Source organism: Melanotaenia boesemani, chromosome 8, assembly GCF_017639745.1.
Source record: "Melanotaenia boesemani isolate fMelBoe1 chromosome 8, fMelBoe1.pri, whole genome shotgun sequence".
In the NCBI taxonomy this organism is placed as follows: Eukaryota; Metazoa; Chordata; class Actinopteri; order Atheriniformes; family Melanotaeniidae; genus Melanotaenia; species Melanotaenia boesemani.
Window position 1 is genome coordinate 3,261,941 of NC_055689.1, and position 25,930 is coordinate 3,287,870.

The 25,930-nt window shown below is 42.3% G+C and overlaps 2 protein-coding genes across 6 annotated transcripts in view; one reads left to right on the forward strand and one right to left on the reverse strand.

Moving 5' to 3' along the window:
• Nucleotides 1-16,116, reverse strand: tgs1 (trimethylguanosine synthase 1). 2 transcript variants are annotated; one of them, XM_041991607.1, is made up of 16 exons: nucleotides 16,035-16,116; nucleotides 14,100-14,297; nucleotides 13,710-13,777; nucleotides 13,401-13,519; nucleotides 13,232-13,325; nucleotides 11,931-12,017; nucleotides 11,321-11,839; nucleotides 10,119-10,245; nucleotides 9,363-9,449; nucleotides 6,733-6,889; nucleotides 6,091-6,370; nucleotides 5,859-6,005; nucleotides 2,609-2,755; nucleotides 1,129-1,345; nucleotides 914-992; nucleotides 1-593 (listed from the first exon to the last, which is right to left on the reverse strand). In XM_041991607.1, the coding sequence occupies exons 2-16, from the start codon at nucleotides 14,261-14,263 to the stop codon at nucleotides 477-479; spliced, it is 2,409 nt and encodes an 802-aa protein (XP_041847541.1). In that variant the 5' UTR covers nucleotides 14,264-14,297; nucleotides 16,035-16,116; the 3' UTR covers nucleotides 1-476. The 2 variants fall into 2 exon arrangements, with proteins under 2 accessions (XP_041847541.1, XP_041847542.1); XM_041991608.1 differs by lacking the exon at nucleotides 16,035-16,116 and adding an exon at nucleotides 15,456-15,535.
• The window catches only part of tmem68 (transmembrane protein 68), a 13,312-nt gene continuing 2,958 nt past the window's right edge, over nucleotides 15,577-25,930 (forward strand). Inside the window, exons 1-7 of one of the 4 annotated variants that reach the window (XM_041991628.1) lie at nucleotides 15,577-15,634; nucleotides 16,633-16,781; nucleotides 17,877-18,050; nucleotides 22,068-22,167; nucleotides 22,258-22,425; nucleotides 23,599-23,792; nucleotides 24,049-24,109. In XM_041991628.1, the coding sequence (XP_041847562.1) occupies nucleotides 16,722-16,781; nucleotides 17,877-18,050; nucleotides 22,068-22,167; nucleotides 22,258-22,425; nucleotides 23,599-23,792; nucleotides 24,049-24,109 (757 nt within the window). In that variant the 5' untranslated portion in view covers nucleotides 15,577-15,634; nucleotides 16,633-16,721. Of the gene's footprint in view, nucleotides 15,635-16,182; nucleotides 16,300-16,478; nucleotides 16,525-16,610; nucleotides 16,782-17,876; nucleotides 18,051-22,067; nucleotides 22,168-22,257; nucleotides 22,426-23,598; nucleotides 23,793-24,048; nucleotides 24,110-25,930 lie in introns of those variants that run through there. The other 3 variants (XM_041991627.1, XM_041991626.1, XM_041991629.1) reach the window with 3 other exon arrangements.

The window sequence follows — 25,930 nt, forward strand, 5'->3', positions numbered from 1 at the left end:
CAGTGTCAAAGCCTTTATTTTTAAAAATTGGTTAAAATGAGTTATTTTACATCAAAGTTTACAGTTGTGTCAAGTTTAAAGATTAGATGTGAGACCTGGGAATTGCTCCACCTCTGACTGCTGCTTCTGTTGTGTAAATAAGCCACACTGTGGTTCTGGGATCTGTGGTCAGACCCCAGAACGCAGGCTTGCAGTCAGAAACCAGGCCGGTCCCTCCGAAGTCTCCCAGCCGACAGGGATGTTCTGGACGGGGTTGGTCAGGCTTCTTTGAATGGACGGGATGTAAGAAATCCCACACAGACTGAATCAGATTACTGACACATTACTGCCCTCATACACCACCAGAAGCAAGCTGCAGCATCAATCCAGAACACTGAGCTGCTCAGGTTCTACATGTTGAGTCAGGACCTCACAAAGATAACATTACAGAGAAATACAGTAAAAACTATTTATATAAATCCACATCTGTTCCAGACTTATGAGCAGTCTGTCTTGATCAAGCTGCCAAAGTATGCAGTGACAGTCTTCAGCTTGTTGTTGAGGAAGTTCTGCTCCACCTCCACCTTTCCTCCTGGACCCGCCAGAGAGACGATCTGTGACAAACATGGAGGACAGGTCTGAGTGGTGCTGCTTCAAGCTGCAGTTCAATAAAGTTTGTTCAGCTCCAGAAATTAACCAGATGTGCAGTGATCCATCATAAAAGTAAGTTAATTCTTCAAACTGAGAAACTCAGCTGAGCCAGTCACTGACACGCTGGTTTATATTAATGCATGATGATGATAATGATGCAGCTGTGGGGAAAGAATTCAACAGGCCAACGTACCGTCCGTCTCCAGACTAAAAACAGCGGCTGCTGCAGAGCAGAGCAACTCACAATGATGTGTAACAAAAAAAATCTCTGGATAAAACACACCTGATCTGTGTCAGCATTCCGAGGCAGGAAGAAGACGATGTTATCTGAGATCTTCTTTGCTAGGCAGAAAATCTTAAATGTGTCAGGAGTTAAGGAGGACAAGAAAGGTTAACTTCAGGTTATCTTTTTGTCTTATAGGACAGGAAATATTTCATTCCTGTCATGTGAGAGGCCAGAGGACACTTAGATTAAACATCTGCTTTACAGAAGGATATCCATCAGGCTTCATCATGGTCCTGATGTCAAACACGTCAGCAGTCAGGTAGTCTGGTCCTCCCCATGGAGGAGACAGGAAAACCACGTCTCCACGGAGATGGGACGCCAGCTGAAGGAAGTCGCCCTGCACAAAGTCGATTCTGTGTGTGACGCCATAAACCGCAGCGTTGTGCCGAGCCATGTCTAACTTCACGGAATCTATGTCCACGGCCAAGACTGAGTCCACAACGAGACAGGGGACAGGAGATAGGAAGCAGGAGACAGTGATATGGGGCAGGAAACGGGCCAGGAGATAGGAAGCAGGAGACAGATGTTTAATACTTTGAATTTGAACATTTCAAGGTATGTTCAAAGTGGGGGAACTATGAAACATTATTTGACATTAAAATCAGAGTAAAGTCACCTCTGAGGTTTGGAAGAAAACAACAAATTTTTCTTTTCAGGATTTTTAGGGAAAGTCTAAAATCAGTTCCCTGATGGATGATTAAATAAACTCTGCTGGTTAGCCTCCAGCCAGTATCTGCATACAGCTCATAAACTTCCTCATCTCAGGTCAAGACATTTCTGAAAACATCATTCAGGAGCAAACTGATGATGAAAATGATGACGAGGCTTTCTTCGGGTAAAACCACCTGTGCATATATTTTATTCATATTCATTGATTTCTATGTCCTGCTATGTGCCTCATACAGTTCTTGACATAATAGTAGGCCTGCACAATGGTGCAGTGGCTAGCATCGCAGCCTCATAGCAAGAAGGCTGCTGGTTCAAGCCTGTCCAAAGTAACCTAATGTTACCCAAATCTAAATTCTACCTAGGACTGAGTGTGAGTGGTTGTTTGTGTCTCTGTGTTGGTCCTGTGATTGACTGGCGACCTGTCCTGCTACCCCGCGATTTTACTAAGTGGCATGGAAATGAATGAATGAACATGGTAACATAATATAATCATGATCCTATAAAATAGCTCATAATACAATAATTGGAATAATAATTTGTGATCATGAATTCTGTTAGTGAAAAACTTTCTCCAGACTGTGGAGAGCTGTGTGGAGCTTTAAACACAAGCAGGAACATCTGCTGTGAGCTCCTTCAAGATCAACTCCAACTTCCAGAACTCTGCAGCTCCTCAACTGACTGAGGAATTCCTTCTTTCATGCCAGACTGGATCATTAGTGGCCACAGAAAGGCTCTGTTACAGGAATATTTCATCTCTGAATATTAAATATTCTCATATTCAAATGAGGGGTGTACAGTCTAGGATCTAAACTTCCAACAACTTTACAAAAATGAGAAAAATAAAAAGTAGATTACAATGAGCTGGGCTTATTGTTTACAGGACCAGAGGAGCAGATGCATCAGAAACCCCATCCTGTGTTGTTCCGGTCACTCTACCACTAAACATAGAACATGACATCCAAGAGGAAAGAAACTGCAGAGATACCGTCAGAATGAGAAAATGGAGGTGCAGAAAACTCAAACCTCTCTTTCCTGTGAGGGCGAACTGGATGGCGTTCCCTCCCACTCCACAGAAGGCGTCGATCACCAGCTGAGAGTCAGGAAAGCTGTTCTCCACCCGGAGGGCAATGTGCTGGGCGATCCTCTCCGGAGTCACAGAGAACCAGCCCTCTGAAACAGTTCCAGATTTCAGAGAAATAGATGTGTACTTCAGGGCGTGACGGCATCAGTTGTTTTTATTATACATGTTGTTACTCGCTGTAAAAGTAATTGCCCCCAGGGGAAAATAAAGATTCTTGAACTGGAACTTAAAAACTCTGTGGTGCTCTTGAAGCTAACTGACTGGGTTTGTTGCTCTGGAAACTGTTGATGCAGAAAATTACGTTTTTCTTTATTTACAGAAATGTCCACCAGCTTTTCTTTTGCTTGTTTGTTCCTCGTGTTATTAAAGTAAACCATCAACACAACAAGATGCAGATGCATCAATAAATAAAATCTCTATCAGTTGATTTCAAGTTTCAGCTGCGAGCCGGATCTGCTGGACAGACCTGGTCAACCTAAATGAGTCGTCAGGATGAACTGGGCCTTTAGATGCATCATGTTTTATGTAAGCTGACACTGTTAGACTCTCTCCTGGATATCTGCTGGGTGTTGTTAGGTACAGAGTTAATCCAATATCACCTTTTACATACTCCCACCTCTTTCAGAAATATCACATCAACTTCCAGTGCTATGCAGATGACACCCAGCTCTACCTCTCCTCTGGAGTCAGAGCATTCAGCCGCTCTGCTCCCCCAGTTATGGAATCCACTTCCTACTGACCTCAGCAAAACCGACTCATCTCTGCTTTTAAAATCAAACTTTGACTAGAACAATGTTTCCCAAACTTTTTCTGCTGAGTCCCCTTTTCATAGTCAACAATAAAGTTAATTTGCCTATTGGCACTTTACCGAATTTGTTTTGCTAGCAATGCAAAAACTATAAGTTTCATTTAGCTGCCCTGCCCCCCCCCCCCGTTTTAAGAACCACTGGACCAAGAAACATTCTAAATGTTTCTAGGTCCTGACCTGGAATTTAAAACTGAGGTGTGGGAAGAATCCAGTAAATTATTAAACCGTTAGAGAAAAATAATGTAAGACCTGTCCCAGGTTCTAGTGGAACTGGGTGGAAAACTTCCAACCCACTGGACTACGAACAGTAATCGGCTGTTCGCGGTCCTGTGGGTTGAACAGTAAATCTGTAGTTAGCTACATGCTAGTTAGCATGTCTGCCTCAGTAACTGCTGATTCTGCTGCATGAAGCCATTTTTTACTTAGTTGAACTGTGTTGATCATGTGACGTTGTTGACTTGGCTGTCTCTGACCACTACTGTGTGTTTTTTAACATCACCGGTTTTATTCAGCGGGAGACCTCGGTGCGAACTGTGAGGAAGCGCTATCTAACCTCTGAAGTGGCTGCAAATTTTATCAAGGTTTTAGATAAATGTCCTCCTGTGATTTTACCTGCACCCTGTGATTTTATTGTTGAACACTTAAAACAGTAAACTGAAGACAAGCCTCGACTCTGTTACTCCACTCACTACAAAAAAGATTTACCCAAAACTTATATCTCCCTGGAGGAATGAGGAGGTCAAAAAACTCAAAAGAAATTGCAGGGCGGCAAAAAGGAGATGGAGGAAAAATAAAATGACAATAAATTATCAGCTATTTTGTGAGCAACTTAAAATTTACAATAACGCACTAAGGAACTCAAGAAACATATACTTCGCAAAAATAATCAGTAACAATAAAAATAATCCCAAGGTTCTTTTTTCCACCATAGATCGCCTATGTAACCCTGACTTTAACAACTCCCAGCGAACCCCCACGGACTCTCTCTGTGAGCAGTTTGCAGACCACTTCAGAGGTAAAATCAGTGCCATCAGATGTGGTATTTTATCCAACCAGAACACGAACACATCTGAGTGCTTGGTTTTACCTGAGGAAACACTGGACAGTTTTGTTCTGGTTAATGCTGAGATCCTTGATAAAGTTTTCTCCACAGTAAAACCCACCACATGTCTTTTAGACCCAATTCCCACTTCACTTTTTAAATCATTTTATGGATTTTTTAAAGACGAGCTTTTATGCATGATAAATTGCTCTCTTCAGATGGGCGTTTTCCCTGCAGCCTTTAAAACGGCGGTGGTGAAGCCCCTTCTGAAGAAGAGCAATTTGGATTGTAATGATTTTAATAACTATAGACCTGTATCCAACTTACCATTTTTAAGTAAAATTTTCGAAAAACTGGTTTTTATTCAGCTTAATGATTTTTTAAATAGTAGAAATATCCTTGAGATATATCAGTCTGGATTTAGGGTGAACCACAGCACAGAGACTGCTCTCCTGAAGGTTTTAAATGATTTTAGGATTAACCGTGACTCACAGAACCTCTCAGTCTTGGTGCTACTGGATCTTAGCGCAGCCTTTGACACAGTAGACCACACTATTCTTTTAAACAGACTGAAACACCCGGTGGGCCTCTGGTGCTGTTCACAACTGGTTCACTTCCTATCTCACAGACAGAACTTACATGGTAAGTTTGGATACATGCTCCTCTAAGATCCATAAAATGACATGTGGTGTGCCTCAAGGGTCAGTTTTAGGCCCTGTTCTTTTTAATTTGTATATGCTCCCTCTTGGCAGCGTCATCAGGAGGCATGGAGTAAACTTCCACAGTTATGCTGATGATACTCAGTTGTACATCTCCATGTCTCCTGATGACACGAGACCAATGGATGCCCTTTTCAACTGTATTTTAGATATCAAATCCTGGCTCTATGTGCTACATTTATGTATGAAAAGTGCTCTATAAATAAAGACTGATTGATTGATTGATCAATCTGATAAACATTTTTGAGGTGTGCATCTATGAGACGAAGAAAAAAGGATGACAGGGCCAGTTCACCACCTCCGTCTGGATAGAAGTAATAAAACAGGAATGGGACTCGGTGGCAGAGGTAGAGAATCCCTGCACTAGAATGCACTTTATCCGCAGTGTAAGTATTTATATCAGCTGTGAATTCTTATTTTCTTTAAATATTGAGATGTTCTTATATCTTTTATATAGTTTATATCTTCATTTTTTAAACTTTTTTTTATGTGTTATGTTATTTTTCTACATTCTTATTTGTGTGTGCTTAGCCGAGAGATTCCTCAAAAAGGCTGAGGTTGGAGGTCAGCATGTGAGGGATGTTTCCTTTCAACTCAGATGTGGGCGGAGTTTGTAAACTGACCTCTGTCCAGCCTGACCCCTTCGTCGAAGCGAGAGAAGAGTCTGTAGCGCTGAGCCCAGTATTTGGCCAGTTCAGAGTCAGCTGCCATCTCTGCTGGGACCTGCTGTTTCTTCCTTCTCCTACTCTTCTTCTTTGGTTTCTTTGACCCTGGAGACATTGCTCAGCGTCAGAGGGCACCAGCTTTTTGCTGAACAGTCCCATTCTTTAATAATGATGTGATGGCCTCTCTTACCCTCAGGAGTGTCAGACAGGAGGAAGTCTGGTATCTGCAGACATGGCAACTTTCTACCAGGTTCCTCCTCCCTCTCACCTTCCACACATCTGGAGTTGATGGCAGTGCTGCAGCTGGGGTTCATAACTGTTGTGTCTAAACTGGACCCAGAGTCTGAACCATCTTCTTCCTCCTTTATTTTCCCTTCATCTCCGGACATTTCTCCCACAGATTCTGGCTGGTTCAGCTCCAACGGACTCATCTGTTTCTCCCTCTGAAGCTTCTTAAGAAAATTCTGGACCTGAAAACAAACACAGTCCTCATTTATCAATGCTCTACGTCATAAACAAACTCATCTGTTTTTTTTTATTTCTGACAGCTCATGAGGACGCCTAAGTCCCATCTGGCATCTGCCCCGTCTTCTTCTGTGGTGTCCCGTTGCAGACGTCATGCTCATTCAACAACGATGAAACTGACTGTAACTAAACACCTCTCTCATCACCAATCAGGTTACTTTCAAAAAGACTTTTATCATTATTATTATTATGAATAAAAGGTTATGATTGTTTTATATTATTTATTTATTTATAAAACTAAACATTTGTTTATCTCGTCTTTTTTCATGTGGACTACCTGAACTATGAACACACACATAGAAGGTACCTTGTGGAGGGAGGTCCTGATCTGAGGCTGCGTGACGTCTCCACCCGTCTCAGAGAACCTGGTGTGTTTATTGATGGTGCAGACCGGTCTCCGAGTCCCCTGCTGCTTCTGACGCTTTGGACCTGAACTGCCTTTGAAGACAAACATGCTGTCAAACCTGAAAGAGGGAAAAAACAAATATAACTTCATCTATGTGGAAGAAAGGAGAAGTCCCATCCAGGAGCAGGTTCAGCAGTTAGGGAGGAGCCCCCTAGTGTTCTGGAGGTCTCAGACAGTCTGTTTGGAGGATACTGGATCTGTTGCTGGTCTGTATGATGTTACACTATAGGTGTGTATTCCTGTTGAGACGTACATCCACATGTTGGACTTTCATTTTAACCTAATACCTACATTTTTCCCATTAACCCTTAAAACTCCACTAGCTCTCCAGCGCCCCCCATGTCTATCGCTTCTATCATTAACAGCATCTAAGGAACGGTTGTGTCTCTCTGGGTGGTAAACTGTGATGGATAGTTTACCCTTTAGATCTTCTCTGAAAGTGTTCCAGGCATTTCTATCCCGTCCAGGAGGTTTCCAATCCAGCCACTGAATGTAGTTTTATTCAGAGACTCTATCTGGTAAATCCACAATGATCCATGATAACAGCATTATTTATCACATTTCATCATAAAAACATCACCATCACTACTATGTTGCTAAGAGACCTCTATTTAGACCCGGACATGATGATGAAGCCACTTCCTGTCAGACTTTCCACAAATCAAAGAGCTTAAATTGACGGTAACGTCCAATCAGGAGCAGCCAAAGATCAACCAGTGAGCAGAAAGTTCTATGGTTCTGTCCGAATGTGCACCCTACTCCCTACATAGTGCCCTATAGGAGTCACGCCATTTTGTCGTAGTGTCCGAATGTACAGAGAGAAAAATGTATGCCACTCAAAATTACCCACAATGCATCTTGAAAAGTAGTGAGCATTGATGGTCACTAGACGGGTCAATATAGACCACAATGCATTGCAGACAGAACACCGTGGGGTGTTACACGTGTGTGCCGAGTTTCTCCTGAAAGCCAAGACTTGAGAGAACGATGAGATGAGAAAAGGTTTGGTCACTGTTGATCTGTGTGTTATTTCTACAAAGTTCTGTTAGTAATAAATTCTGCTTTCTTCTTCTGGTCGGCCTTTATGCTGCTGTAAAAACAATATTCCATCCATTATCTTGACCGCTTATTCCATTTCGGGTCGCGGGTGAGCTGGAGTCTATCCCAGCATTTTTACAGGTGAGAGGCAGGTACACCATGGACAGGTCACCAGTCTGTCGCAGGGCCAACACAGAAAGAGACAAACAACCATTCACACGCACACTCTCTCCTAGGGAGAATTTAGAATAACCAATTAACCTATCATGCATGTCTTTGGACGGTGGGAGGAAGCCGGAGAACCCGGAGGGAACCCACACATACACGGGGAGAACATGCAAACTCCACACAGAAAGGCCACCGCCCTCAAGGTTCGAACCTCCCCCAGCCAAGATTCGAACCGGCGACCTTCTTGCTGTGAGGCTGCGGTGCTAACCACCACACCACCGTGCGGCCTAAAAACAATAATAATAAATAAAAAACAAACAGGAAAACTTAGGAAAAATGTCTTGGAGTTTTATGGGTTAATAAGTTGGACTGACAACATGTTTTTCTCCTAGTTTCTTTTGTTGTGTGTGTAAAAATGGGAATGATGGCTTCCATCATTAGGACAGTGAAGTCGCTGAGCATGGTGGCCATTTATCAACAAGGTGTCTAATAACCCAAATCTCAGGTGAGACAACCAGCAGCATGAAAAACTACTTCAGCAGAACTCCACCCATCATGAGGACTCCTCAGAAGACAAGACAGACAGGTGACGTTTCCAGCTCAGAACAAAAGAATAAGGAGAACAGTTCACTGGTCTAAACGCAACGATTCACTTTGTCTGCTGGAGGCAGTGACTGGTCTGGACTTGTCTGTAGACTTGTGGGTCTTACAGGTCAGTCACAACTAAGGGGAAAAGAGACACAGGAGGAACTTCATGAACAAACACATCAAATCTGTCTCATATGGTTCATTTTACATGTTCTTATTTGGAGTTTATCGCTATGGAAACCAACTGGATTCAGCCTCCCATCACCTTCCTGCTGCCTTCAATATAGTTTTCCAGTCATGGAAATTAACTTGTGGGATATGTCCTGAGACCATAAGAGTTATTGCCAGGATTCTTCTCCCCCCATCAGACACACCCCTATCTCCTTTTGTTCCCCTGATATTTCTGTGGGTGATTACCCCTTTACCCTTTACCTGTCCCAGTATTTAACCTAACATTAACGTGTGAGCAGCCAAAACCCAGACTAGAACCATGTAGTACATCTTCAACATATTCTGGTCCTGGTTCTGGCCTGAAAACCGGCTAACATGGCAGGTCTGGATAGAAATCTCAGTTTTCTGATGTTCAGCTCATGGATAATGTTTCCCAGCTAAGTGAAACATAGCTGGTTATTTTTTTCTTTTCCAGTCTCTCTGTGGAACTATAAACAGCAGCAGACCATAAATGTGGACAAACGGAGCAAACAGAAGAAAACTTTCTGAAACTGGACCAGACTTACTGAGGCTTCAGGCTGCGTTTGAGTCCCAGTTCAGACCAAACTTCCTCAGGAGTAGGCTGTGGACTCTCTTCCACGTCCAGCTCATGACTGCAGGAAAACACAAAGGTGCTTCAAGATTCACAGAGAACAAATTTAAACAATACAAGAGAACATTTAGAAGACAGTAACGAGAAGAGCCTGTCACATCTAAAGATCTTCATGTATCTGTGTGGGTTTAGATGATCCTGGATCTTCACCAGATGGGATTTCGGAAACAGAAGTTTATAAAATCTTTTGTGCAGCAGGGCCCCATGTTTAGAAGCTGCAGCTCCTCAGAGCAGCCGGATCAGCAGTTTGAGTCCCGGCCTGGGACCCTTTGCTGCATGTCATTCCCCGCTCTCTTTGACCCCCTTTCCTGTAAAGGTACAGTTGAATAAAGGCCACTTTACAAATAATTAAAGGCCACTAGGTCCCAAAAATCCTTAAAAATAAATAAATAAAAATTATATGTACACACATACATTCATTAATTTCCAAATCACTGCAAACGCTGCACCAGTTTGCCTGTAAATCCTTCCCTCACTCCTGAACGAGACCCAGAGGTACTTAAACTCCTCCACTTAGGGCAGAACCTCACTACCGACCCAGAGAGGACTCGCTACCCTTTTCCGGCTCAGGACACTCAAGAAGGGCTGGACCCAAAAAACTTTGAGCAGAAGGAAGAAATTCTCTGCAGAGATTTACCACACTTGTCAACATTTAGCTGGATAAATTTACCTGTGTTTGACTTTAACATGTCCTCTTGGATGTTCTTCATCATCCTCATCATCTTCACCATTGCTTTCTGATGTCTTATTTCTTGAAGTAGATGGTTTGTTGGGGATGTTGGCAGCCTGCTGAGAATCTGAGTCAAAACAAAGCAGCACAGTTGACCCAACAGTACTCAGCCTTCATCAGGACATCATCATCCTCAGTACATCACGAACAGGGGATGACATCATTCAGAAGTCAGAGTGGAGGTGTGTTCAGTAAACGTCTCACTGCTGCTGTCCTTCCTAGAATTTAGTTTTCATCCTGCATGGAATTTTCATGGAAGCATCCTGGATGGACTGGGATGGGATACCAGTACACGGAGTAGGAACTAAACCTACATACTAACCCTTTACCAGGTGTGATGGCCACACATTTTCAGCTCTTCTAGTTTTAAATACCACCACGACACCATTTTGTTAAACTTATTTAGCATCGTTGAAACACATTAGTTTTATTTTCAGAGCATATTTAGTTTAGTTTATATGTTCAGTTTGAGCATTTTATGGGTAAATAAAATCCACATTTTTTCTGAAACCACCTATGTCTTTATGCCCTGACCAGGTCGTCCCTCCAGACAGCTGGAACCATCCAGCCTCGGCTCTGCCTCACAGGCTGCTGATGGACCTCCAACCTGTACAGGTGGGTGTGTGGGGTCCTCTGACCTACACAAGCTTAACAATGAGATTTTATAATGAACTCGGACAAAATGAAGCAGCTCAGCGCTGCATCGGTGTGTGCCACCACACAGCAAGCTGGCATCACTGCATCAGCGCAGTGAAATCAGTTCTACGCTCCACCTGACCAGCACCCAGCAGCAAACATGCATCAGTACCTCCATCAGCAGGAAAACCAGACGGAAGTGAAGACTTTCTGTTATTGTCTGTAAAAACATTGATTATCCTTCACTACACTGAGAACATCATGGAGGAGGTCAGTGGTTTCACAAGAGAGCGACAGTAAAGCTTTCAGAGCTGACAGAAACAGGAAGTGGAGTTACACTTCCTGTTTCTGTCAGCTCTTCCTTCATCCTGGTTTCTCACAATCTGAGGACATGTGAGCCAGATTTCTGATTTCCTCTAATGTTGAATATGTGCTGTCATTACTAGACCATCTTTCCTGTTTTCATATGATGTTGTCATGGTAACGCCAACAGGAACACACCTTACCTGATTGTTTAGTGGTGTTCTGCTGCGAGGTGGCTGCAGGTCTCTGGCGATCACTCCCACCATCAGATGGATTTTCAGAAGCACACAACTTCGCCTCTGAAAGCTCAGCCACACCTCCACCCAGTCTGCCTCCATCCACTCCACCTCCACCCAGTCTGCCTCCATGTGAGCCGCTCCAGTCGGCCTCTAATGTGCAGCTCCATCCAATCAGATCACTCAGAACCTCGACTTCCTGTTCTCTCTCAGATTCACTATTTCCCTCCATCTCTTCCTCTGAGGGGATTTGTGTGTCTGTTTCTCCTCCACCTGTGTTTCCAGTACAGTCAGACTGGTCAGCAGTCCACCCCTGTGCTGACCAATAAGAGTACAGCTCCCAGTATAAATAGTAGGTCTCTGTAGCATGTTTGTCCCAGACAACCTTTGTTTCCGGGTCATCCCAAGGAGCAGTGGTTCCTCCAGCTTCAGTCTCTGGATGCTTCTCCACCCAGCTGCTCCACAGCAAAGATTCTCCACGTTCAGCTTTAGTGCGGATAAACAATGGATATTAGCAGCTGGAACATGGAACTAAACCGAACAACTGGCCAGCAAGCAGCTCCACAGCTCTCCTTACCCCAGTAGGATTCCCAGCCAGCATCTCTGCTCTGTTCAGCAGCATCGGCTTCATCAGAATCTTCCTCCTCACTTCCTTCATCGGTGGCTAGAAACACACACACACACTCCTGTACATCAGGCTGGTTCTCAAAGTTCTCATTATCAAAGAAAGATCTTCAAAAGAAGGCGACCTGGAGGGATCCAAACCAGATTCCCCCCTCAGGATGAGCAGCAGCTCTGCTACCAGCTGCTCATCCCTTCTCTAAGCCTGAGTGAAGCTTCTGGTTCTACCCTGACCCTGCTGGTTCTACTCTGACCCTGCTGGTTCTACCCTGACCCTGCTGGTTCCACCCTGACCCTGCTGGTTCTACTCTGACCCTGCTGGTTCTACCCTGACCCTGCTGGTTCCACCCTGACCCTGCTGGTTCTACTCTGACCCTGCTGGTTCTACCCTGACCCTGCTGGTTACACCCTGACCCTGCTGGTTCTACCCTGACCCTGCTGGTTCTACCCTGACCCTGCTGGTTCTACCCTGACCCTGCTGGTTCCACCCTGACCCTGCTGGTTCCACCCTGACCCTGCTGGTTCTACCCTGACCCTGCTGGTTCTACCCTGACTCTGCTGGTTCTACCCTGACCCTGCTGGTTCTACCCTGACCCTGCTGGTTCTACCCTGACCCTGCTGGTTCCACCCTGACCCTGCTGGTTCTACCCTGACCCTGCTGGTTCCACCCTGACCCTGCTGGTTCCACCCTGACCCTGCTGGTTCTACCCTGACCCTGCTGGTTCTACCCTGACTCTGCTGGTTCTACATTGACCCTGCTGGTTCTACCCTGACCCTGCTGGTTCCACCCTGACCCTGCTGGTTCCACCCTGACCCTGCTGGTTCTACCCTGACCCTGCTGGTTCCACCCTGACCCTGCTGGTTCTACCCTGACCCTGCTGGTTCTACCCCGACCCTGCTGGTTACACCCCGACCCTGCTGGTTCTACCCTGACCCTGCTGGTTCTACCCTGACCCTGCTGGTTCTACCCTGACCCTGCTGGTTCCACCCTGACCCTGCTGGTTCCACCCTGACCCTGCTGGTTCTACCCTGACCCTGCTGGTTCCACCCTGACCCTGCTGGTTCTACCCTGACTCTGCTGGTTCTACCCCGACCCTGCTGGTTCTACCCTGACTCTGCTGGTTCTACCCTGACTCTGCTGGTTCTACCCTGACCCTGCTGGTTCTACCCTGACCCTGCTGGTTCTGGATTAACCCTCATGTGCATGGTCACTGGTCTTGTTTGTTCTTCTGATGGACAGATGAACTGTCCAGTTACCTTTGCTGAAGAACTGTGGGTTATTTTCCTCCTCTTCTTCTTCTTCAGGTTGTTCTTCCCAGTATGTCTCCCACTTCCTGTCAGTCTTCCTTCTCTGTAATGAAAGAAATTAGCTGGAAATGTTTCCATCAATTCACTGATCAATAACTCACCAACCAACCTGGCTCACCTCTCTCTTCTGCCCAGAAGAGCTGATGAAGGCCAAAGGCAGACCCATGCTGACCATCAGCTGTGCCTCCTCATCTAGAACCTCCTCCTCCTCCTCCTCCTCCTCCTCATCACCCGTTTCTGTCAGCGGAGGAAAAAATTATTTCAGAATGGCTCCTGGATTAATTTTGTTTTTAAACTTTCTACATAAAACAAGGGTCACAGATCTCTCCAGAGTCGGCTGGGAATTTGAAAAACAAACACCATCCAGGATCAATGGGACTGTGGTCATTACCAATGCTGTCTGACTGGTAAACATGGTGAAACCTACCTTGGACTTCAGTGTATAATGAGTCCGAGGGAAGCAGTCTGTTGTCAGAGCGATACAGATCTCTGTCCCTGTTGAGAGGAAACAGGGGTCAGAGCTGGAGTGTAAAACGTCAACAACACAGCTTTCCTCAAAGGTTAGGGAATGACTGGAAGGTTGTTTGTAATGTCAGTTTCAAGGTACAGAAACCATCAGTCCAGATTTACTTCCAGATGATTCTGAATGAAGACCTGAAGTCCAACTGTGCCAAGTCTGTACAAAATAATATTTATATTTTATCTGGCTCAATAATGTCTGCAAACTGCAGATGAATATATAGACATATATACTGAGAGAAAGACAACACAGATGTAGCGGAAAACACATGATTATAAGATGGGGGGGAGGTCTCACTGAACGAAGGCTCTGGAGCAACAACAATGGATGTTGTCCTCTACTTCCGGTGTCTGGATCCCGGTTTTCCTCCTGCTGAAGATTATTTCTGCCAGCACGTTCACTGTGCTCCTCTCCAGCATCATGACGGCTGTAAATTCAACCTCGCGTCTCTGCAGCAGCATGGATTCCCTCCACAAACGCAGCAACTTCCGGGTTCTCGAGAAAGGGAAACATTACAGTTTCCGCTCATGTCTTTTCAGGATAAAAGCAATACTTTCATTAGACCAAATCTAAAACTGTAGTGGCAGTTATTAGAAATCTGCTGCATCTGGTTATTTTGTTAATGTAACAGATAAAAGCTGTTAACGATGTCACGTGGTTCAAGAAACGCAAAACTTTCGGTTTTCACGATTATTTTAGGCTTTACGTTGAAGTGTCAAACCGGAAATGCAACTGTTATTTATTTATTTATTTATTTATTTTGCGCAGAATAAGGCGACTGTTTATATATATATATATATATATATATATATATATATATATATATATATATATATATATATATAAAAAATTTTCATGTCATTGAGTTGGCTCTATGGGCTCCCCCCCCCCCCCCCCCTTAAGCTGATTTATCCAAAATCCCAGCGCCACTTCAATAACCGATTTTGATCAACAGAGGGCGCTCACATCTCAACTGTAGTTAAATAATTAATGAATGTGTGTGGTGGTGGAGCTTTGATTAGTCTAAATCATTCTTATTTCACCTTGATGTCATGCCACTTGTCCCGTTTTTTACGTACTGGTGTACTGGAGTAAAGGTATACAAAAGGCATATTACTAAAGAGGTGTGGTAGACCACGAATGTCATCCATATATATATATATATATATATATATATATATATATATATATATATATATATATATATATATATATATATATATATAATGTGTGTGTGTGCGTGTGTATACATGTAACAAAATCCACTTAGTTACTGAAAGTTTTAGTTTATATTTTAGTTTTACTCTTTAGTTTTTAGTTGTAGTTTATATTCTAAATATTTGAGATTCAGTTTTTAATAACTTGATGTGATAATCCATTTTATTTACATCTCTCTCTCTCTCTCTCTCTATCTATCTATCTATCTATCTATCTATCTATCTATCTATCTATCTATCTATCTATATGGCAATATGCTAAATATTTGGGATATATTTATGGTAATGAAAGATTTAAGTTATGGTATCTTGTTTTGATTGTTTTATAATATTTGGTCTTATTCTTTACTTGCTTGAACTGGATCAAATATATTGGATAGTCAAATATTGGATATTCAAATACGTACAAGGTGTCCTGTTTTTGTTATATATTTACACATTTCCAAATGAAAAGACGTTTCCGGAGGACAGCTGTCTGTCTTCGGTGTTTTCCGGAGGAACGCTGGCTCTTTTCGGCGGAACGCTCTCTCTCTCTTCTATGGTTTCCGGGGACGGCAGCCTCTCTGACACTGGGTCCACACCATTTACTGCCCCGGCAACCGAGCAGCTGGCCGGGTAGGTGGAGTTTTCCCTCGATTTAAACGGGCCGTCGGCATGAACGTCCCTTTAACAAACAAATCAGAGCGGGTTTGTAGATAAACTTGGTGAATTTCTAACTTGATAAAATAATACTGATGTCTGGCCTATAAGTTCAGTAGATAACTGCGCATTAAAATGACTCCTCAATCAACTTCTTTTCCTTTCCTTCTGTTTCTGTTCAGCTGCTCTAAGCATCAAAGTTGCATCCTAATCCAACTCCTTTACACTACATTTTCTTTATTTGTTAAGAGGCCTATAATGGACACTGATGCACTTTACAGACTACAGCCTGAAAAAAAGTTTTTGCAAAATTATTACTATATTATTAACTTATTAACATTTTATGATCAAATTTGCTCTAAAAGATCCATGCTACCTTTGTTTTGGTAAAGCCACTTTTCATCCGAAAACATTTCTAATCCATGTAAACGGTAAACTCGCCCGCCATCACTTCTCGCAGGTTCATCGCCCGGCTGACAAAAAGGAGCGGACTCATTGATTGTGTCACACTGAAAACATTCCGGGTTAGCAACAGTACAGATGTTAGCTGTCAGATTTTTGTGTTGTGGTAATGAAACACGCATTATACCGCGGTGTGTTTTCATTTCTCTTTTAACGGAGTGAAACATTATCGCATCAAGGTACCGTTTTATGATTTTTATCTCTGTATTTTTTAAGTTTCTGTGGTTTTCGTGACCTTAGCTGCTGCCGCCTACACACCGTCAACTGTCAGATTTTTAGACTCTGTTAATGAAACCTCAGTGAAGTCAGTGGGATAAATACTGGGCTTCTGGTTCCTTATTGTTATGGCTGTTTCTTTGTCCTCTTTACGTGTAGACTGAAGAAGAATCCTGCGTTACATCGCTGTCAGTGAATTATGTGTAAAGGGCTGGATGTTGTGAATCTCGTGTTATGGATCTGAACCTGTATTTATTCTTGGTGAGATGCTTAGTGGGTGCTCTCCTCTTCACCAGTTGGCCTGCGTGCGGCAGCAGATGTTCTGGTGGGATCTTTCCCTCGGATACTGGCTCTTTGCCTGATCCTGAAATCCCAGCAGAGCAGGATGGCTGATACTGGGAACCAGTCATGTCTGATGGGAGCTGAGGACATAGTCTCCCTCTTGGTATGGTCCCATTTCCTACCTACTTACATCTCTACATTTCAGCTCTATTTGCTATGTTTGATGGAAATATACTACATAGTAATGCCCCCTGCTGAGGTTTACTGAGGAAGATACAACTTATTTTGTGACTTTATGTGACAGATTTCCAGGCTGAGTATTTTATGTCTGACTGGACGTAGTTTCTGGTACAGAATGCTTTATCTTTAGATGGATGATTGGCTGCATGTTGCAAACCTTTCCCTCCAATTATCACAATCCTCTGGTACATAAGCTGTGTCCATGTTTGAGAACAGCTCCCATCCCCTCCAGCACTGCGGAGCTCCTTCAGAGACAGACTTCTTCACCCCAAACATGTGAAGGAGCGATATCGCAGATCCTTCCTTCCTGCAGCAGTGTGACAGTGTAACCAGCACTGCTCCCAGTAGACCAAAAACACAAATGCACGATAAAAAAAAACTGCATAAATTATTATTGTACATCTAGTAAATAATGAACAAATTTCAATTTTTTATTCCTTAATTCTTTTCATTTATGTAAATATCTTAACAAAAACTCTGTTTTATCTATCTATTTTTTTACTGCTGGTCCGTCTGTCCCGATGCTGTTGCACGAGACTTTCCCTGCTGGGGACAAATAAAAGTCTTGTCTTATCTTACAGATTCCTGTATGTACATTGTGAAGTATTTTATGTTCAGCAGCTGATGTTACAAATACCTGATGTGGTGCTACTTGACTGTGCTGGTCTGAGTTATTGAGACCTGTTAAATTTTAATATCTTCAGCAGTAAATGCTGTGAAATGAATCCAGGATATTAAACACCATTTACAAACGGGCTTAAATAAAAAATGCAAACACACAAACATATTTGGTTTGAGAGCCTTGCACCTGTCTGCAGGTAGTTCCTGCTCCTTGTCTGAATTGGATGATTTGCTCTCATTTCTAAACGTATTCTAAATTCTCTTTTGCCCATGACAGCAGACGCTTTGACCATCTCTGTATGTCCCACGTAGAACTGAGACTCTGTAGATCTATCTCCTGAAAGCATGCTGCACTAGATCAGAGGACCAGCTTATTGAGCTGCGCTCTGGTCCACAGGTGTGCTGGTTTCACGTGTGGGAAGAATGGGCGGGCCTTGGTCAGGTGGAGGACTATCTCAGTGTTTTGGAGTACCTGTTGTGGGTCTTCACCCCTCTAGCTGTCGTCTTCATCCTGCCATTCCTCATCGTTATCCTGCTGTACCTCTCGATACTCTTCCTCCACGTCTATAAGGTATGGAAACAGTCTTTCTGTATTATCCAGCGTATAAACAGGGAACTATATGTAGCAAATAGCTGATATCAGTTGTTTTAAGGCAGCGTTACAGGAAATAACAGCAGGTTCCAGATTCTGATACTTATCTATTCCTTACTATTGACAGTTTCAAGCAAAGGTCCTTCAAATAGAACACCTGGAAGGTTTCAGCTGAACACAGAAGCCACTTCTACTGACAATAAAATCATGTTTTTAACATGATCTGAAGTTAGCATTGTGTGTTCCTGGTGGCTGACCACAGAAGGCAGTAGCTCTGGGAACCTGGTAGGGTCAGGATACGGGCTAAACTAGGAGGTAACGGAGGGAATTCTTGGCACACGGCACATCTGGCTGTACAGAGGAGTTCATGATCCACTCACAGGTCCTGTAGCTGCAGAACATGCCCAGGTCATCATCCCTCCACCCCCGTGCTCACCGCTTCCAGGAGGTGTTTTTGCTGATATGCTGCGTTTGGTTTTTTATTCATTCTGACCGAACTTCTCTACTTTGGTCCGGCCTGATTAAAGGACATTGTTCCAGAGGTCTTGTGGTTTGTGCCTCATCTGAAGGCTACATTACAGGAAGCATCTGGGATCTGTCTCACGAACAAGTGGCCTTCCTGTAATCCCACTGACATGCTACATGTTAATGATTCCTGTGGTCATTAAATACATAGATCCATATTTCTCTCACTTTGTACATCACGTACCAACTCAGTAGATACCAGGCTCACCGGTTCTTTATGACTGATATTAAACACGTAGTCACGGAGACCTCCCCTTTTCCATCAGACTGCATACGGGCAGGTTAGTTCCACGTTAAAATATTTATTAAAATATTTATATAAATAGTTATTGTTCGAAATTGAAAAAAAGGAGTTTATCACCAGAACTGACATTTAAACGTTGTCGGCTCCTCAGTAAAGGCCTCAGCACAACCTCACCTCTATGATCTGATACGGACTTTTTTCCCTTTTACCTAATTTATGAACATATTGTGCCCAAACAATACACAAAGTCATCAACCCCCCAGAAACGTAAGATTTAATTACAATGAAACCACCAAATGTCACTTTCTCCATTTAGTACAATGACAAATATATTAGATGAAATGCAGCAAAACCAGTTTCATGCTTGCATCAATACTTTTGTATCATGAAATTCAAACTGCCATTTCTCAGGTTATTGTCACATCTACAGTAGAACAAATAACATTATAAAACTATTTACCTCATAAATGTCTGGTTTGTTAAACATCAAGCAGCAAGTTATCAAATCATTCTTTATTTAAATAGCGCTTTCACATAGCAGGAGGGACCCAAAGTGATGCACAAGTAAAATAATACAAAATAAAACATCAAAACAACAAAAAAAAATAAAGATTTAAAGAGAAAAGATTGTAAAAAGCCTGGCCTAATGATCGGGCTCGCTGGAGTTTAAAGCCAGTGTAAAAAGATGAGTTTTTAAAAGAGATTTAAATTCATACAAGGTTCTGGCAGACCTGACAGAAAGAGGAAGACCATCCCAGAGTTTAGGGAAAAACTCGGTCTCCCAAGTCATGAGTCGAGACCTTTGGACTACCAACCGCTGCTGTTCTGATCTCAGAGCTCTACAGAGCTAGTTGGTGAGAGCAGAAACTGTTGCCAATGATCCGGATGAGAAGGTTGCTGTGATACCTGATCAGTAGTCTCAGACTGACTCTTCATCCATCCTTCTGTTTCTATTACAGCAGGTGAGGCAAAGTCTTCGTCACAGATCATACAGACTGTATCCTGGATGTGCGATCACACCAGCGTGATCGGATCATGTGACGTCTTCACAGTTACATGAAACCAGCTCACCTGCAGCTGCTGCTGGTTCACATCTGAAACTCTCCCAGTTTGGCTTGTTGACGGACCATGAAAACCACAGATATGATGGTTTTCATTCGGTGACACAATAATATTTATACATAAAGATTGTGCAGAGTGCTCTATGTGTATCCTGTGACCGGGTTTGATGGACAGGGGTTGTTTTCTTAGAGCTGGATCTGCCACAACCTGCTGTCTTCAAAGTTTATCACCACACAGGTGACAGGGAGTCAGGTAAACCAGGTGCTTCAATGTAGTTAACAGTCCTGAGGACTAAGTGCAGATTAGCTCAGTGTGGGTTGAAAGACTGGATCTGGCTACAAATGGATGGATTTTAAAGGTTTTGTTGCAACTTCCAAGCAGATTTAGTAAAAGCACCATATATGTACATCATGTCTAATTTACTGATGTAGAACAGAATATTTTTACACTAAGCTTCTTCTCCTTCTTCTTCTTCTGCACTGCTACTGCTAGCAAAACAAGGACACATTTGTGAAAGTACCAATGAGCAAACAATAATAATAATAATAATAATACATTTTATTTGTTGGCGCCTTTCTAGACACTCAAGGTCACCTTACAGGATAAAACACAAAAGTAAAACAAATCAATAAATACATTCATAAATTAACGGATACATAAAAAATAATAAAAGCAGTGTGAAATATTACAGCGAGTATGCCAGTTTGAACAGATATGTTTTGAGTTTGGATTTGAACAGTTGTATTGAATCAGAGGTACGGAGGTCTGGGGGGAGGGAGATCCAGAGATGAGGAGCAGAGCAGCTGAAAGCTCTGCTCCCCATGGTAACAAGGCGGGCTGGGGGGACGATGAGGTGGATGGAGGAGGAGGATCTGAGGGAACGGACTGGTATGGAGACATGGAGGAGATCAGAAAGGTAGGGAGGAGCGAGGTTATGGATGGCCTTGTAGGTGAACAGCAGGATTTTGTAGTGGATGCCAGTGGAGCTGCTGCAGAACAGGGGTAATGTGATGGGTGGAGGCGGTTCTTGTGATGACCTGGGCTGCTGCATTCTGAACCAGTTGAAGTCTATTTTTTGGGGAAGACCGAACAGAAGGGGGTTACAGTAGTCGAGACGGGAGGTGACAAGACTGTGAACGAGTATGGCGGCGGTGTGAGGGGTGAGGGAGGGGCGGAGGCGGTTGATATTGCGAAGGTGAAAATATGCTGACCGGGTTATGTTATTGATATGTGATGTAAAAGACAGAGTGCTGTCAAGGATGACACCCAGACTCTTTACCTGAGGGGAGGGGGAAATGGAAGAATCATCAATGGGAATGGAGAAACTGTCAGATTTGGAGAGAGTGGATTTGGTGCCTACTAGTAAAATTTCTGTTTTGCTGCTGTTTAGTTTAAGAAAATTTGAGGTGAACCAGGATTTAATCTCTTGAAGACAATCTGTGAGGGAAGATGGTGGGAGGGCAGAGTTAGGCTTGGTGGAGAGGTAGAGCTGGGTGTCATCCGCATAGCAATGAAAATGTATGTGGTGTTTTCTAAAAATATAACCGAGGGGGAGGAGGTAGATGAGGAACAGCAGGGGCCCAAGGACAGAGCCCTGGGGCACACCATTGGTGACTGGGAATGACTGGGAGGTAAATGTTTTCAACTGGATGAACTGAGTGCGGCCGGAGAGGTGTGATTTGAACCAGCTGAGGGGGGTGTGAGTGATGCAGATGGAGGAGAGTCTATCCAGAAGGATGGAGTGGGAAATGGTGTCAAAGGCCACACTCAGATCAAGGAGGATGAGAATAGATAAGAGACCGGAGTCAGCTGCCAGGAGGAGGTCATTAGTGATTTTAAGTAATGCGGATTCGGTGCTATGGAGTGGACGGAAACCAGATTGAAAATGCTCATACAGATTGTTGTGGGATCAACAACAGAGATTTCACCTACAAAAAAAAGACAGCAAAATATGACGAGGCACATCTGTCTCTAGGCATGACCAGGTGATGGTCATGCGTAGGGACATTGTTGGGGGGGCCCTGCAGAAAAAGTTGGGAGCCACTGATACAACACAAGCCATGTTTTGCAGACACAATAAAACAAGAGCTTCTTTTGTCAGATGTATATGAACCACGATTCATACAAGCAACAAGACTAATATTTAGCCGCCTTCCTTCTGTCAGAGGAAGAACCAGCTGAGGGAAGCGTACTGCAACAACCTGTGGGACGGAGCCAGGAAGACATTGGCTACTCTGTGGGATGGTCACGGAGCCATTTGGCATGGTAAGACTAAATGCTCCCTCATGCTGTACACTCATCAGCCATAACATTATGACCGCCCACCTCATATTAATAAAGTACCTCATGTACCAGGCTATGAGATCCATGGGATGGAGAAGATCCCTAACAAAGGACCAGCTCTGATAGTCTACTATCATGGAGCCATTCCAATAGACTACTACTACTTCTTGGCCAATGTTATCATCCAGAAAGGACGTACCTGCCACTCTGTAGCTGACCACTTCCTCTTCAAGATCCCCGGTACCCACACTGTTTAACACATGCATAAACACAAGATCACACACTGTCTTTTTTCTAGTACTTCCTTAAGCACATAAAAGTATTTTAACTAACTGCAACATGAACTAAACTGTACAAGTTCTTATTTATGAAGGTAGGAAACAAAATCAGCTCAAGTAGTTCAAGTTAATTATGATCAAAATTCTATAACATATGCTGAGGTTCACATCTACTCCTGCATCTGTGTGATACGCAGTCATCTTGCACCTCATCAGCTCCACCTGTTAAACCTGCTGTTAACACAAATATCTAGCCAGCCATCTAGCCATGTAGACATGGTGAAGACGACGTCCTGAGCATCAGAAATAGAAGAAAGGGGATTTAAGGGACTTTGAACGTGGCATGGTTGTTGGCCTCAGTATTTACTGCGATTTTCACACACAACCATCTCTAGGTTAGCTGTGAATGATCTGACGAAAAGAAAATATCCAGTGAGCAGCAGTAGTCTGGACCAGAACGTCTTGTTGATGTCAGAGGTCAGAGGAGAATGGACAGACTGGTTAGAGATGATAGAAAGACAACAGGAAGTCCAATCAGCACTGGTTCCACCCAAGGTCTGTGGAACAGCATCTCTGAACACACAACACGTCCAACCTGGAAGCAGATGGGCTACAGCAGCAGAAGACACACCGGGTGCCTCCTGCCAGCTAAGAACAGGAAACTGAGGCTACAATTCACACAGACTCACCAACTCTGGACAATAGAAGATGGAGAAACGTTGCTGGTCTGATGAGTCTCCATTTCAGCTCCATATTCAAATGCTCGGCTCAGAATCTGCTGGAAACATCGTGAAAACATGGATCCATCCTGCCTTGGATCAACGCTTCAGGCTGCTGCTGGTGTAATGGCGTGGTTGGTAATATAATGGTGTAACCACAGCAACTGACCACGTCCATCCCTTCATGTTCACAGCGTAGCATCTAGTGAAATCAGGCTACATACTCCTGGCTTTACCTTTGATGTTTTTAGATGTAAATGTATGTACGTATTTCAGTGAATGCAGATACGACCTAAACGGTTTGGGTTTAGGTAGCTGTGTGAGTAATGTCTTCCTCCCTTTTCCAGTGTCACCTTCGTCTCTTTTTTTTAGCTGCAGCATCTTCTAGCTCCGTCTGAACCTTCCTGTTCTTCCAGGTTTCAAACTGCTGTTGGAGGTGTTCAGTGTGATCCATGGCCCTCAGGAGGAGTGTGTGCGGGCTCTGAGGAATGGCCACCTGTTGGGAATTTCTCCAGGTGGAGTCCGTGAAGCTCTGTTCAGTGATGAGACCTACCCTCTTCTGTGGGGAAAACGAAAAGGCTTTGCTCAGGTTGCCATTGACTCTCAAGTGGTGCGTTCAGTTTCTAGAACATCAGATCACATTAAAATGTGGGTTTTGTACCTGCGGATAAAATTCATATATGTAACCATCCTCCGTGTCCAGTCATGTAAAATCTGTTCCTCTGATCATTTAACGCACTCTGACTTTGGTGAATTTAAGACTGGATTCAGTTTCATAAGCTTCAGTTTTCATCTCCATGGTTAAAGTGTGCAGTAGAGGGGTTTTATCTTTACTTTTCATCCTCCTCTTCTCGTTTTTCTTCCAGCCAGTAATTCCAATGTTTACTCAGAACGTACGGGAAGGCTTCCGATCTCTGGGAACACTGAGTAAGTCGACTCATAAAGAATGCTCTTATATTCATTTCATATACTAAAATAAAAAATAAAATGATGGTTGCACAGGAATACTAATGCTACCAAAGAGGAAAATTTATTTTCAGACAAAAAACATCCTCCTCTACATAAACTGGGGAAGTCACCATTATAAATGTTCTTCCTACGATTACCAGAGAAATAACAATAATTATGCATTAATTCATTTCCCAACAGTATAAATGTGTAAAACCACATGTACTTATAGGTCTTTTTTTATTAATATCATTTGATGCCAACGTAACAAAATAATATAACAAAGTAAACTAAGTCTCCTCTGCTCTGTGAAGAATAAATAAATCCTACACATTAACTCAGAGAAAACGGGAGGAAAGGCTGCAGGACCTCCACCTCCAGACTTCTCTCTGCAAAAACATCTCTTTAGAAAGCAGGAACAACATCCAGCTCTGACTTCTTTTAGCAGAATAGCTGCTGTGTGACATAAATGATACTGGAACAGTGGAAATAAAGAAACTAGACCACACATCTGGAATTAAATTCGCTTTCTTCTACAGACCATTGCACATTGACCAATGAAAGGCATGTTGGAACAGAGAAACTATCTCTCACTGCCAAAATTTTAAATTTAAATTTACATTAATAATTTGATTAATAAAAGAAAAGGGAGCTGATGTTAAGTTGGACAGTCACCTCCTGCCTGTACTACACTTTTTCTTTTTCATTATTGGGATTTATATATATATATATATATATATATATATATATATATATATATATATATATATATATATGTATATATATATATATATATATATATATATATATATATGTATATATATATATATATATATATATATATATATATGTATATATATATATATATATATATATATATATATATATATATATATATATATATATATATATATATATATGTATGTATATATATATATATATATATATATATATATGTATGTATATATATATATATATATATATATATATATGTATATATATATATATATATATATATATATATATATATATATATATATATATATATATATATGTATGTATATATATGTATATATATATATATATATATATATATATATATATATGTATATATATATATATATATATATATATATATATATATATATATATATATGTATGTATATATATGTATATATATATATATATATATATATATATATATATATGTATATATATATATATATATATATATATATATATGTATATATATATATATATATGTATATATATATATATATATATATATACATATATATATATATATATATATATATATATATATAAGAGCATTAAATATGTTGTACAAAGTACTAAAAAGACGTTAAAAGGAGATGTGTTTTGTTGGTTTCTACAGCTGTTGTTTCCTCTTCCTCTTCTTCTGCTTATTATTTAAGCTGAACTCCCTGAAGCTGCTGTATGAAGGCTGTTACTCCGTGAGAAGCGAGAACTTTTTCTTGTTCATGAGTGGAAGGGGAAGTTCTCGACACATCGGCCGACCAGAACTTTACTTTTGTGGGGCTCCGAGAAGTATTGTGGGATTGGTCGGACGTGTGAGGTGGGCGTTGTTAACGTGGAAAAGAATGAAGCAGCAAGCTGTGGCTTTCGCATTTCCCCTGACGGTTTAACGGATCATTTCAATTAACAGCTGATCGAGGTCGTAAGAAGCTACTTAAATGTAAACAACATGTGGGTTTTAAAGACACGTGCACAACCCGTCCTGCCACGGATGAAGTTTATGTTAAATATGAAATAATCCGG